The 14502-nt window shown below is 35.6% G+C and overlaps 1 protein-coding gene across 2 annotated transcripts in view; it reads left to right on the top strand.

Moving 5' to 3' along the window:
- Positions 1-11474: 11474 nt before the first annotated feature.
- SPATA9 (spermatogenesis associated 9) overlaps positions 11475-14502 on the top strand; it is a 32001-nt gene continuing 28973 nt past the window's right edge. The window contains exons 1-2 of one of the 2 annotated variants that reach the window (XR_001002024.1): positions 11475-11780; positions 11983-12071. Coding sequence is in view for 1 of the 2 variants with exons in the window: in XM_011944279.1 (XP_011799669.1) it covers positions 11745-11805; positions 11983-12071 (150 nt within the window). In the remaining variant the exon portion in view is untranslated. Of the gene's footprint in view, positions 11806-11982; positions 12072-14502 lie in introns of both variants that reach the window. The other variant, XM_011944279.1, reaches the window with a different exon arrangement.

The raw sequence follows: 14502 nt of genomic DNA, 5'->3' as shown, positions 1-14502 counted from the left end.
TCTGTTTCTTTTTAATTGACTTCTGCTCAAAATAATTATGTCAAAGTGGCATATTTTGAAGTGGTGTATTCTTCAATCCTTCGCATGTAAGAATTATTTTTGTACAAAGTAATTTAGAAGTCTCTAAGATGATTTGTTGGTATTGGCTGAAAATAAATTTAGTTTCATGGAAAATTTAGATAAATTCAGACATAGTGAATTACGTCATGTCCGGGCTCCCTCCTAAAGAGGTATCATCATCAACTTGCTGGCAGTGTTGGGTTTAAAACAAAGGGTGGGATGCATCCTTTAGCATTTTTATTTTTAGCACTGCTGAGTGAACATGACACTTTTCTATAGTTACGTAGTTACATAAAATGACCAGTTTTCTTTTTCATTATGTTTGAACATTGTTGGTTTGACCAAGGAAATTTGCTTAAGTAGTTAGGTAATTAAGTAATATACTCTATGACCATAGCTGAAGGGATTAAAATACAAAATCTATACTTTAAGTCATGCTCTGCAGAGGTTACCATCTAAGTAGATAAATCTAAGACTTCTAACTAAAGATCATAACAATATATGGAGCTTATATATACATATACATATATATACATACACCATATATATAGACTATATGTACTTAAAATGTATGTAATACTTATTTATTTGCCCTTTTTTGAGACAAAGTCTTGCTCTCTTTCCCAGGCTGGAGTGTAGTGGTGTGAGCCTGGGTCACTGCAGCCTTGACCTCCTGGGCTCAAGTGTTCCTCCCACCTCAGCCTCCAGAGTAGCTAGGACTACAGGTGTGTGGCACCACACCAGGCTAATTTTTTTATGTTTTGAAGAGATGGGGTCTTGCTGTGTTACCTAGGCTGGTCTCAGAATCCTGGGCTCAAGCAATCCTTCTCCCTTGGCCTCCCGAAGTTCTGGAATTTACAGATGTGAGCCACCTGGTCTGGACTTTGCTTTTCTTGAAATGCTTCAATTATAGTTTGCCTATTTCCTAAATGGAAGATTCTATCAGGAGATACTCAGCTGGATGGTGATGACTACAGATTGTTAAGATCCAAAAAAGAGAAAGATGTCAGTTCAAAATATATTTATAACACAAAGTTTTCTAAGGCTAAAATGAGACCTATTTTTTAATCAGGGGAATATTTAATATTATATATAGTTAACTTTTTCAAGTGTTGTAGAATGCAGGTATCCAACATTCATCTCAAAATGTGAACAAGTTACTAATGAAAGAAATGGTTTTTCAAGGTTTTCTTTATAGTTTTACAACATGTGTGTGTACTCCTAATATGCTGTTTAGTTTCAAATGTTTTTGAACTTCATATAAATAAAATCTTGTGTGCTTTTTTTCTGTACCTTGCTTTTTCTCATTCAAAATTATTACATCCCTGAAATTTATTCATTATGTTGCATGTAGTTATAATTCATTCATTTTTTTTGCTGTATGGCAGCTATTATGCTTGTATTATGCTTTATTAATTCTACAGTTGATGAATATATGGGTTGCTTAAACTTACTAATATTTCAATTGTAGCAGTGAACATTCTCGTATCTAGGTCTCCTGGTGCTGGTGGGGATATTTCTGTTTGGAAGCAGTGATCACAGCTATGGGTATCTTCGGTTGTACTTGATGATACTAATTGTTTTTTAAAGTAAGCATGCCAATTTACATTCTCGCTACCAGTGCATGAGCATTCCTGAGCTCTCCATTATTGCTAGCCCTTAACGTAATACAAAAACAATGAAGAAAATGAAGAATGCGAGGAAAACTTGATGAAAATACAATTTGTGGAAGATTTTAACATTTCTTTTTCAGTAACATGTCTAGTAGGCAAAAATTAGTGGGCTATGAAAGAGTTGAATAGTACAATCAATAAATTCAACGTATTGTATTCTTGCATTATTTGACTAGAGTAATATGTCTCCTTTGTATGATTTAGAACATTTGTGAAAAAAACTGGTATGTAGTTGGCCACAAAGAAAACCTTAAAATCAGAAAAACTGGAGAGTTTATAGACCATATTCTGAGATCTAAAAGCCAATCAAGTAGAAAGGAATAATAATATAATATTAAACCTTAATTACTTGGAAGTTATAAAATGTAATTAAGATAGTCCTTGGAGCAAAAAGAAATCAAAGGAAGCATTGAAAAGAACTCTTCTTTCAAAAATAAATGGGATATAGTGAAAGGCATATTTAGAGTACTTTCATTATTAAAGAAGAAAAACTAAAAGTAAGGGAACTTTGTACTTGACCTTAAGTTCTTCCTGAGCATAGATTAAAGAAAAAGGAAAAAATATACAAGATTATAAATAATATAGATCCAGAAGACTAAAAATTAAATGCAGTTCTGTGGCAACATATTTGAAATTTTTGCATGAGTATTTCTTAGTAAGACATAAATCACCAAAACTGGTCCCCAAAGAAGAAAATTTTAATCTACAAATTGCCACATATGAAAATTTGAAAGTTGGTGATGCTAGCTTCTAAAAAGATATCAGGACCAAATATTTCTACAGCTGAGTTCTAACTAGCATTTTTAAAAAATATGTAAATTATGCCTCTGTTTTTAAGAAAGAAAAAGAAATTTGAAATATTCTGATGTTATTGTTTCAGGCACCACTGAAAGATGCAGACCTCTTCCATTCATATTCACAAAAATTTAGTACCACTCTGTTAAGTACAAAAAAAAAGCCATAGACCAATCTCACTTATGAATATAGTGGCAAAAATTATAAATGAAATCTTAGCAAATGAAATTTAGCAAGATATCAAAGGAATACACTGTAATCACTTACAAATTCTTTTTTCCAAAAATGTAAAGATAGTTTAAATATCAGGAAAGCCAATACATACTTTGCTATGTCAACAAATTGAGGGGCATAAGTGATCATATCCATAGATTATGGAATGGAAGTTGATAAAATTCTATCATTCCCAGCAGAAACAAACAAAACCAAAATGGGCATAGAAAGAAACTAAATATGATAAAGATTATTTAGAATAACGTTTGGTGTTGGCTTCAGTAAAAAGTATAATATTGAAGACATTTTAATTGAAAACAGGAACAACATAGGTGATCCTGCTGTAATAATTATTCAGAATTGTTTTAGAAGTTCTAGCAAACATAATCAAATAGGATAATAAAATAATTGACATTAACATGGAAAAAGAAGAGATAAAATTATCTTTTTTAACCCCTTGAAGATACTGAATATGTAGAACATCTGAGAGATTAGCAGAAAAACTGAGATTAGCATAAGCAAAAAAAAAAAAAAAACACTACTACAAAGAATGAAAGAGTGAGAATCTTGCCTTAACAGAAAGTAAAACATACTATTAAGCCACTATAGTCAAATCAGTATTTTAATGACATAGAAGGAGACAAATAGATCAGTGAGACAGCATAGAAATCCCAGAAACAGTTCCCAACATATATGGGTATGTGTTTATATATACACATATATGACAAAAGTGGTATTTCATATCAATGAGAAAACAATAGTTAATTTAATCTGTGGTACTAAAACAATTGGATATTCAGATGGATGAAAGTAACAGCTTATTAAAAATAAAGCATTAATGCATGGAAATGTTTAAATAATAAATGAATTTTTAAAGAAAAGCAACAGAAGAAAATTAGAAAGACTACATACATGTATAACTGAGGGCCTACAAAAAAACTTCTTAAAAGGAAAATCAGAAGCTTTAAGAAGAAAACACAGTTTTATTTGACTATATACAGATTTAAAAATAAACCAGAACTATTGTTTGTCTTTTAAAAATGTGTTTTTTAAAAGGTAATTTGCTTTTAATCTATAAAAGTTTTGGTTTCACTATAGTTTGAGAAGTTCTTATTTAGGCTGTTCATCTATCTCCTCTATTTCTGGGAAACTGGAAGATAAATCTAAAAGTTAGATCATGCTGGAACTTTTTTGGCTGGAATATATCATAGATGGTACATACTTCATATTGCATTACGTTAGGAAACCTGTAATATCTGTTTGTCCCATATTAGTGATGTCAATATTGACCACTAGATTAGCATGATGATGGCCTGATTCTTCCATTGCAAAGCCCAAGTCATCACAACTAAGACCAGCAGGAACCAGTTCAAGCTGGCCTGAGTTTCCTTTAAAAAGGACTCCATTGATCTTCAAAATTATTCTAACTTTTTGACATAAGATCTCCCTGGCTCACCTTGTGCTTCTCCTGCCCCACACTTGGTATCACATATTTCTTTAAGGAGTTCTGGTTCATTGTACTAAGAAATGGTATTAGAGCCCAGAATTTAGATACCAGCGTGCTCTTTTCTACTGGGTTGGCCATGATTCTATACATTTTAGCCTGTACATCTAGGAAAAATATATTCTAAAAAATCATGAGTTTATGATGATATTTCCAATTCTATTTAACATTACAGCATTTTACCTTGTTCTTTGATTTTCTTTTTTTTCTTTTTAACTTTTATTTTAGCGGTTTATTTGTAGGATTGTTATGTAGGTATACCCATGTCATGGGGGTTCAGTGTACAGATTATTTCATTACCCAGGTATTAAGCATAGTACTCAATACTTTTTCTCATCCTCTCCCTCCTTCCAACTTTCACCCTCAAGAAAGCTCCAGTGTCTGTTGTTCCCCTCTTTGTGTGTATGTATTCTCATTGTTTAGTGCCCACTTATAAGTGAGAACATGTAGAATTTGGTTTTCTGTTCCTGCATTATTTTGCTTAGGATAATGGCCTTCAACTCTCTCCATGCTGCTGCAAACAACATGATCTCATTCTTTTTTTATGGCTGCATAGTATTCCATGGTGGGTATATACCACATTTCCTTTATCTGGTACCTCATTGTGTTTTTGATTTGCATTTCTCTAATTATTATTGATGTTGAACAGGCTTTCATAGGCTTCGTGGCTGCAAGTATGTCTTCTAATTGGGTCTTTTCTTCTCTTACACTGAAATTTTTGATCCCTAACATTATTAACCTAATAATGTGTTTGTCCTGTACTATAAGAAAAATAATTTCAAATAACAAAACCAATATTAATACTAATAAGAAAATGACTGAATGAGACTTAACATGTCTTTTTGGTTTATTGTCCTTGGAATGTGTTGTACTGTGTTTTAAATTCACTCCAAATAAATCCTTTCATGGTGTTATTATGTAACCAATTTGATATACAGCTTTAAAAACATTTTAGGGATTGTTTTTTAAAAATAAGTATTTTGAAATTGTTTACATGTATATTCATTTGATCTCTACTGCATTACATATCTACATTTACCTTACTCATATATTTGTCAATACTACCCCCATAAACCTGCTATACTTTTATTTTCTAGTCTCAGAGATATACAATAATAGACTGTCTGCAATTAATTATATACAATAATGGACAGTTCCCAATTAATGTAGTCAGTATTATTTACCAGAAAACAGCAGAAAGGGAAATGTTCTTATTGTGTCTGTTTTCGGGTCTTATGGAGCTCATATTGTCTTGTTGGGGTATGTCACATGAGCCAGTATTCACTAAAACGGGTTACAGTTTTTCAAATGTAGTGCTTTGTGGGGGAAAAGTTTTCTTTCTGTAATGTTTGATAAAACATGTGTGTCTATGTGTATTTATATGTGTGTCTTATGTGTCTTAGGTGCTTGCATTTACATATATATTAGTTGACTCCATAATGAATTTTTTAATGATAAAATTTTTCGGCTTGGCTGAGATATAACTAACAGATTTTACTGTATTCATTCAGGAAGATTTTTTAAATTATTATTTTTATATATTTAGGGAGTACAAGTGCAGTTTTGTTATATGGATATATTGTGAAGTGGTGAAGATTAAGCTATGAGTGCAATCATTGTACATTGTAATAATGTAATAATGGGTACATTGTACCCATTAGGTAATTTCTCATCTCTCACTCCCTTCTACCTTCTCACCTTTCTGAGTTTCCAGTGTCTATTATTCCACTCTCTATGTCCATGTTTATGCATTATTTAGCTCCCACTTATAAGTGAGAACATGCAGTAATTGACTTTCTGCTTCTGAGTTATTTCACTTAATATAATGGCCTCCAGTTCCATCTACGTTGCATAAAGTACATGATTTCTGGCCAGGTGTGGTGGCTAATACCTGTAATCCAGGCACATTAGGAGACCAAGGTGGGAGGATTGCTTGAGGTCAAGAGTTCAACACCAGCCTGGGCAACATAGCCAGAACCCATCTCTATAAAAATTTTAGAAAATTAGCCAGGCATGAGGGCACATGCCTGTAGTTAGCTACTTAGGAGGCTGAGGTGGGAAGATCATTTGAAGCCAGGAGTTTGGGGCTGCAGTGAGTTTTGATCACATCACTGCACTCCAGCTTGGGTGACAGAGAGAGATACTGTATCACAAAAAGAGACAAGATTTCATTCTTTTTTTATGACTGAATAGTATTCCATGGTATATACACACCATATTTTCTTTATTCAGTTACACGTTGATGCACACTTAGGATGATGTCTTTGCTATTGTAAAAAAGTGCTGCAATAAATGTAAGAATGCAGGTGTCTTTCTGATATAATAATTTCTTTTTCTTTGAGTGGACACACGGTAGTGGGATTGCCAGATCGAGTAGTAGTTCTATTTTTAGTTCTTTGCGAAATCTCCATACTGTTGTCCATAGCTGTATTAATTTACATTACCACCAACCATATATAAGTGTTCCATTTTCTCTGCATTCTCACCAACATCTGAAAGATTTATTGAGTGCCTATCATGTAAAACCACTATCTAGGTATTGGGAATACACCCTTGAACAAAACAAAGACCCAGAACTTAGGGAATTTATATTCTGATAGGGGAAACAGACAACAAATAAATCTGGCCATCCTAACATCTAACCAACCCTAGGCAACTCCCAAACATCGGTAACAATGTCGATTGTCTCTTCTATGTAGCCTGTTACTTTACTATAATTATTTGAAGGCATCCATTTGTCTTTCCCATCGCTTGCTCCTTATTAATGGTACCCAACTGGAATTGTAAAATATAGTAAGTAAAGAGTTTTTAAGAAGAAACAAAATGTTATCAATATATCTGTTTTGAAACATATTTACGAGCTATGTAGCAGGTATTTATTTTTGCTATTAAAATGATTATTTGCCTTACAGGAGAATTTTATCTAGGGCTACTTTTAAAGAATACGCTCCCCTAATACATTTTAAATGATTCAATTTACAAACTTCCTATTTACACACAAAAGTCTTCAAATTCTTATTGGAATAAGAAGGTCTATACATTTTCTCTTGTGACCCAGGATTTCCCAAGCTTGGCTAACCTATGATTGAAAGTGGGATCACAAGAATAATGATAACCTGGCTTTCATTGGCCTTACCCCATCTGCAAAACTTCAAGTCTCTACAAAGGCCTGAATCTGCTGTCTTCCTCTCTAAGTATTTTTGGGAATTCCCACGGGGTGTCTAATTATCAGGAACCAATCTGGTAAGCAGCCTGGCAAGTGGCATCTGCTTGGCCCTTTCAACTATTTCTATGAATACCATCATGTTTCCTTTGGGATCTGCTTTGGTTTTGGCTATTTTCTGGACACAGTAGGTACCGCTACTGATGTAGCAACACTTTCAAAGAGCCAGAGATCTTTGGCAAAGCCCGAGAGAATGCCTCTTTTCCCTTTTTTGTTTTGCTCTCTGTGAAAGGAATACCCTAGTTGTATAGCTAATTTGTGTCCACTGCCTTAGAAAGTTTAGGAAGACTACTTAAGGCTTATCTTTTCATCCCATCTACTCCTAATCCCTATGGAATGTTGAGATCAAGGATAGCTCTGAAGGACATATCCCAGGCTGTGCTCAGAATTACACCCCTCCCCTGATTATTAAGGCATTGCCACCAGATTGGATTTGTCAGAGTGGGATGCCTTACTGAATTGGAGTTACCCTCCAGGAGGGTCCTGTAGTCTCATGCATGTAGGATTTCATCAGGTTACCCCATCAGTTCTCCAACATCAGGACCTGTTTGAGTCTTCAATAGTAGATGTTGAGACTTCTGCACACTCGATTGATTTATATAAAACTTTTCACTAGTCTCTAAGCAAGGTGGTACACAATCATACTTTCAATTCATGTTATAAACTTGGTATTTAATTAATTCAACATAAGTGAACAATCCTATGGAAATAATATTTCCTAGTTTTTTTTTTTTTAACTTGGAGGTTTTGGGGGTTTTTTACTACTAGATTCCTTTCTAAGTCTCATTTGTGTACATATAATTTTGGATGGTTATAAACTATATTGTTTTACATAATGTTTTGTAAATTTGTTTTACCTACATAGTTAAATATAGAATCCACATTTTACAAATGAACAGAAACTTTTCCATAGTCTTGAGGTAGCAATCATTTAATGAATGTTGGGTATTTGAATTATTTCCATTCTATACCATTCAGAATAGCCCTGCATGTATCATATAATGACATAGCTATCATTATAAAAACTATTATTGGCCAGGCACGGTGACTCACGTCTCTAATACCAGCACTTTGGGGGGCTGAAGTGGGTGGATCACCTGAGGTCAGGAGTTCAAGAACAGCCTGGCCAACATGGTGACCCACCTCTACTAAAAATACAAAAATTAGCCGGGTGTGGTGGCAGATGCCTGTAGTCCTAGCTACTCAGGAGGCTGAGGCAGGAGAATCGTTTGAACCTGGGAGGCAGAGGTTGCAGTGAGCCGATATCGTACCACTGCACTCAGGCTTGGGTGACAGAGCAAGACTCCATCTCAAAAGAAACAAACAAACAAATGAAGAAACTATTATTGAGGATTGACAATTGATATTGGTAATACCAAAGTGTTTGTATTGATGCTTTTAGGTTGCTTTCAAAACATTCCTACTTCATAGGGTTGTTAAGTGAATTAAAAAAGATAAATGATGTTAACTTAGCCCCAGCACAGTTACTAGAATTTAGTTGGACTTTAATCTGTATCGGTTCTCTTACTCCAGATAATAAGTTTTAAAATTACTTTGACATTTTTAAACATTTGCCACTCATTTAGATGTGCATAGTCACAAAGCCTGCTGTGAGCTGGAGGACACAGTACTGGGACCAATAGAACTGCTCTGTTTATTGAGTTGACATCCAAAGGGGGTTACTTCGAGTCCACATCCTTGATCTAGGGCCAACAACAATTCTTAAAGAAGTCTCATATGGCAGATGGGTTTTGAGGATTGGTAGGTAATACATGAAGTGAGTAGTATGACTTCATCTCTGTTGAATTTGAAGTAGGTTTGAGGGAAGGATCCAATTAGGAAGGTGTTCAGGGTTTCAGCCAGTTTAGTGCAAATCAAAATGCTGAAACCCAGGTGAATCGGGCAAACCCAGCACTGACTGTTACCCAAGTTTTGCAAAATTTCCAAAACCAAAAGGTCAGTGCATATTTAATGAAACCTGGTAAGTGATAGAATTGGAATTCAAACCCAGGTCTGACTGACCCCTAGATTTCTATATTTCTATCACTAAGTTTATACTGTCTTTATGTGAATTATGTAAAATGTTCATTTTCCTCAAAGCTGTGTGCAAAACACAAAAGTTCTGTTCTTCTGTATTAATGCCTTTTAAATACAGATAAATCTGTAGAGCTGTTATAAAAATTATTTGGAGATACTTTTAATTGTTTCCTAATTTATTTTATAATTATGGGGTACTCTATTATGAACTCTAAAGAATAACATAATGAAGAATTAACATAAAAAAACAGACATTGTTATTTATTTTGTCTAAGTTTATTATCTGAAATAACATAAGATGCATAAGGTTATTGGCATAAGAAGATAATTAAACACAAACCAAAATATTTTAAGATCATAATATAAGTGTTGCAGGGTGAGATTTTCTTATTCCATCACCCTCTGTCATTTTTCACCACTCTAGTTCCGGGGAGAGGGCTCTTAAGTAAGAAAAGACAAAAAGGACGTTGTTAGCAAACACAAAGAGTTGGTTATGCTTTAAGTGTGGTAAACATTAGCCTGAGAAATGCTCTTCCTCTAGATTTGTTAATTTTATAGGATGCCTAGGAGGGAGAGGACTGATGAAAAGAGAAGAAAATTGGGTAAAACCAGTTGGGCAAGGACATCAGAATCAGTGGATAAAAAGAACCAGGGGATGGTGGAAGGGAGGAGAATGGAGAACAGGGAAGAAAACCAGAAAGAGAAGAATCTGCCAGGTGTTCCTCTGCAGTGGACGATGATGACCAACTATCTTGCTAGGACAGATAAAGTATTTCATTATCTCATAGACTCCCAGCGTGTGTATTCATCATTGCCTAATATGATTTTCTTTGTACCAATGGATTGCACTTTCCAAATGTTAAGGGCATAGTTATCTTAAGCATGAGAGTCATGAGAGGCAAGCAGGTTCTATTTTGGTTAGGAGAGGTGGATGTGGTATGGTGGAGGGTGCTCTAAGGTAGATTGTGGACTAAGAACACCATGAGAGCTCGGGATTTGACAGGCTTCCCATGCTAGAGGAATCCTGGGATGAAGATTTCTCTTTCCCAAACTGTTCCCATGAAGAAACTTTCAGCAGCCGTGGCTTTATGCTTGCTGAAGAAAGTGGTCTAGCTGCAATTAAATATGAGGGCTTCAAATCAGAATGGGATTCAGGTTAGCCAACCATTTCATTCACACTAAAATATAACTAGGCTGTCGTCTGGGCACGGTGGCTCACGCCTGTAATCCCAGCACTTTGGGAGGCCAAGGCTGGTGGATCACGAGGTCAGGAGATGGAGACCATCCTGCCTAACACGGTGAAACCCTGTCTCTACTAAAAATACAAAAAATTAGCTGGGCATGGTGGTGGGTGCCTGTAGTCCCAGCTACTCTGGAGGCTGAGGCAGGAGAATGGTGTGAACCCAGGAGGCGGAGATTGCAGTGAGCCGAGATCGCGCCACTGCACTCCAGCCTGGGTGACAGAGTGAGACTCTGTCTCAAAAAAAATTAAGTTAAATTAAATTAAATTAAATATATATGTATAATATATATGTGTGTGTGTATATATATGTGTGTGTATATATATATATAACTAGGCAGTCAATCAAGTCTGCATGGTATCAAGTTCTTCCCATATTTGATCAGGGGAACTAATGGTCATCTGACGTGTGAGGATAGTAGGAGGGTAAAAGATGAAGAAAAAAAGATTGAGATTATAAAGGAGACAAACCAAAGACTTTACAGTTTTGCCCGAGTTTGACCTAGTGATCCTCATTGGTGAAGCAAAAACAATCTGTTCAGAAGTCTTTCTGAATCACTGCTGGTGTTTCTTTTCTATTTGGCATCATATATAAAGCATTTCTTTTAAAGCACATGCCAGTTTTTTTCAGAGGGACCTTTGTTCTCAGATGATCCATTATTTGTGGTATCACTGCAGAATTTGGGACAAATTTCAACTTATATCATAGAACTCCTTAGTGTACTTTATTATTCAATCCCCTCACTCCTTCCCTTATGCCTCCAAACATATTCTTCTTCCTCTCACTGCCAGAGTGATTTCAGAAGATTCTGTAGCAGGTTCTCGGAAGCCTATTGTGCAGTAACAAAGAATTCCAGCAGTGAGCTGTGAGTTCTGTCCTTGCTGGCTTTCCCAAGTGGAAGGCTACCCTCATCTTTCACTAATGGCAGACTAGGACGGACAAGCATTAACCAGGCCTGCAAGCTTGTTAAGCACTAGGAACCCAAGCAAGAACTCACCATGCTGATCAAACCTGTTGGGTGGATATGTGGGCAGGTGTTGAAGAACTTTTCTGGAAGAAGTACACACAATCTTGTTGTAAAGGGCATATGGGTGTGGGAACAACTGGGAATAAGATTCCCTAGAGTTCCTTTACTTTCCCAGTCATCTAGGAATTTGATCAAGTGTTTCATGTTCTTTTGAAACATTTAGGGGATGTTTTCAAAGTTTTCTTTTTCCTAACCTATTTTTGTCTTAGTTGAGGGGATCCAGAAAGCAATCATGGACCTTGTAGATGAGTTTAAAGATGAATTTCCTACCATCCTAAGATTATCACAGTCTAATCAGGTAATGTGATTTTATAACCTTCAAAAGGAATAGAAAAAGTATATTCTATTTTTAGTATCATACCAATTATTTAATGCTTGATTTTGAGGTCAGTGCTCAAAACTTGAGAAAACACTAATTTTGGCAAAGAAAAACAAATTTCAAATATTACTCATTAAGTGGGGTCTTTGGGAAGCAGAGAGATTGTGGACCAAGAAGTGAGGTAGATTGAGAATTAAGTTTAAAGACAATAACTATGTCATTAGGATAAACACCTGGCAGTCTCTCATTGCTGCAACTGCAACGTAAAATCAGAAAAATACCTAGATACACTTAGCAAAAATCTATGTCAATTAAATCAGTGCAAAAACTTGAGATAAATTTTAACAATGGAAAGATAAATACAACATGGATGTGTGTTTAATGTGGAAAGAAAACAGTAGTATCAATTTAAATAAGGTATACATGTATATTTTTTAAACCTCTGTTCCAAAAAGGATTTGAAACAGATAAAATATTGGGAGTGAAGGAGGAGGGACGTATATATTTTGAAGAGATGTAAAATTAGGAAGAAGTAACAACTTCTTTAATGAACACATGTAACCTAATTTACTCAATGGTACACAGCTCTTAATGGAAAAATGTGGTTCGGTCATTTTGATCACAGTCGGAATAGAATATGCTGTGAAGGTACATGGTACAGTAACAATCCACTTATCCAGAAGTCAGACTCTTGGCAATGTCAAACATAAGGTATATAGCCAAAACCTGGAAGTTAACAAAAAGCACTCTAAGTAACACAGTAATCACAAAGTATACATATTTCATTCTAAAGGAGAGGTATTAGAGCTACCTTTAACCATGCCTGCAGACAACCAGCCATCAGACATTTACTAAATACCTCACCATTGCCTGGGACTGGAGAGAGGAAATACAGAGATATACAAGATGCGATCCTTTCCACCAATGAGCTTAATCTAATGGAGATAGAGTTGTAAACAAGTAATTGCATTAGAATATGGTGTTACAGCTCTATAGCTAATTTAGAGGAGTGAATGACTCTCCTGAGGAAGGTCAGAGAAGGCTTCATGGAGGAAGGATGCTTTTAAGTTGGGTCCCAAAGGATGAATAGTAGTTTTCAAGGTAAAGAAAAGAGTGGGATCAGTGGGTAGGGGAAGGGAAGCATATTCCATAGGCAGTGTGGGTTAGGCCCAAAAGTAGGAAGCAGCAAGCATGCTTCCAAAATGTCAAATAAATATAAATTAAAGGCATGTAGGATAGAAAGGTTGAGATAGGAAATAGTAGAAAATAGGAAATGTAACAAGGAGTTACAATGTGGAGGTCTTTATATGCCATGTGAAAAAGACTGGACTTTCCCTTATATGTAACACAAATACCAGTCACAGAAAGGTTTTGGGCTTGGAAATGACATTCAGTTCGCCCATCAAAAATACTTTTTTAGTGGTAATGAGATCTGAATGGAGGCAGAGCTTCTAGGAAGATTTTGTTGCAAACGACAGCTAAGAGCAAGAACATTAGCATTGGGAATAGAATGAGTTGAGCACAGGAGATATTTAGCATATTTTGAAACTGACAGTGGGGGATGAGAGAGAATGTGTAAAGGTTGAGGAAGATTCTGGATTTCGTGGGTGGCTAGAAGAATAGTGATCCTGTTAACTAAGACCAAAGACAAGATGAGGAAGAGCAGCTGTGGAGATAATGAGTTTGATTGGATCACAGTTTAAGAGGCCATGCCAAGTCCTGTCCAAGCCTTGGGGTTGAGTAATAAATTGCATATGTAGGTTGGAAGCTCAAGAGAATCCCACCTGAAGATGTACATTTGGGAGTCATCAGTGTATACTGTGTTGTTATAGTGTATAGTTAAACCATGTGTTTAACTATAGTATACATTTAAACCAAAATGGTAGTCATCACTGCTCAAGAAGATTGTGTAGTAACATTAGGGCATAGGATAGAGCCCCACCAATGCCATTGTTTAAAGGGTTAGCAGGGCATCAGAGAAAAGAAGAGAATGAAGAGAATGAAATTCTATGAAAGCCACAGAAGTGGAGAGAAAAAGGAGAGAGGAATTAGCAGCAGTCAGAATCCTCAAAGATGTCACGTATGGGATACATTTTTTAAAGTTATTTTTCATGTCAGTAAAAATTTAGCCAACACTCAGTGGGTAAAATTTTAGTTACCCAGAAAATTTACTTATGTGGAACTCCTCATCAACCAATAATGCTCACTGTGTACTTAAACTCTTATTTAGCAAAAATAATTTTCTGTTCTGAATAGAAGGTAATTGTTATATATGCAGATGATTCAAATTACTGAGCCCATACATTTCTAAAAATAAATTAACTGGGCAGGGTGCGGTGGCTCATGCCTGTAATCCCAGCACTTTGGGAGGCTGAGGCGGGCGGATCACAAGGTCAGGAGATGGAGACCA

This window comes from Colobus angolensis, unplaced genomic scaffold, assembly GCF_000951035.1.
Source record: "Colobus angolensis palliatus isolate OR3802 unplaced genomic scaffold, Cang.pa_1.0 Scaffold23, whole genome shotgun sequence".
NCBI classification, from domain to species: Eukaryota; Metazoa; Chordata; class Mammalia; order Primates; family Cercopithecidae; genus Colobus; species Colobus angolensis.
Note: the sequence above shows the minus strand (reverse complement) of the source record. Positions and strands in the feature narration are given on the sequence as shown.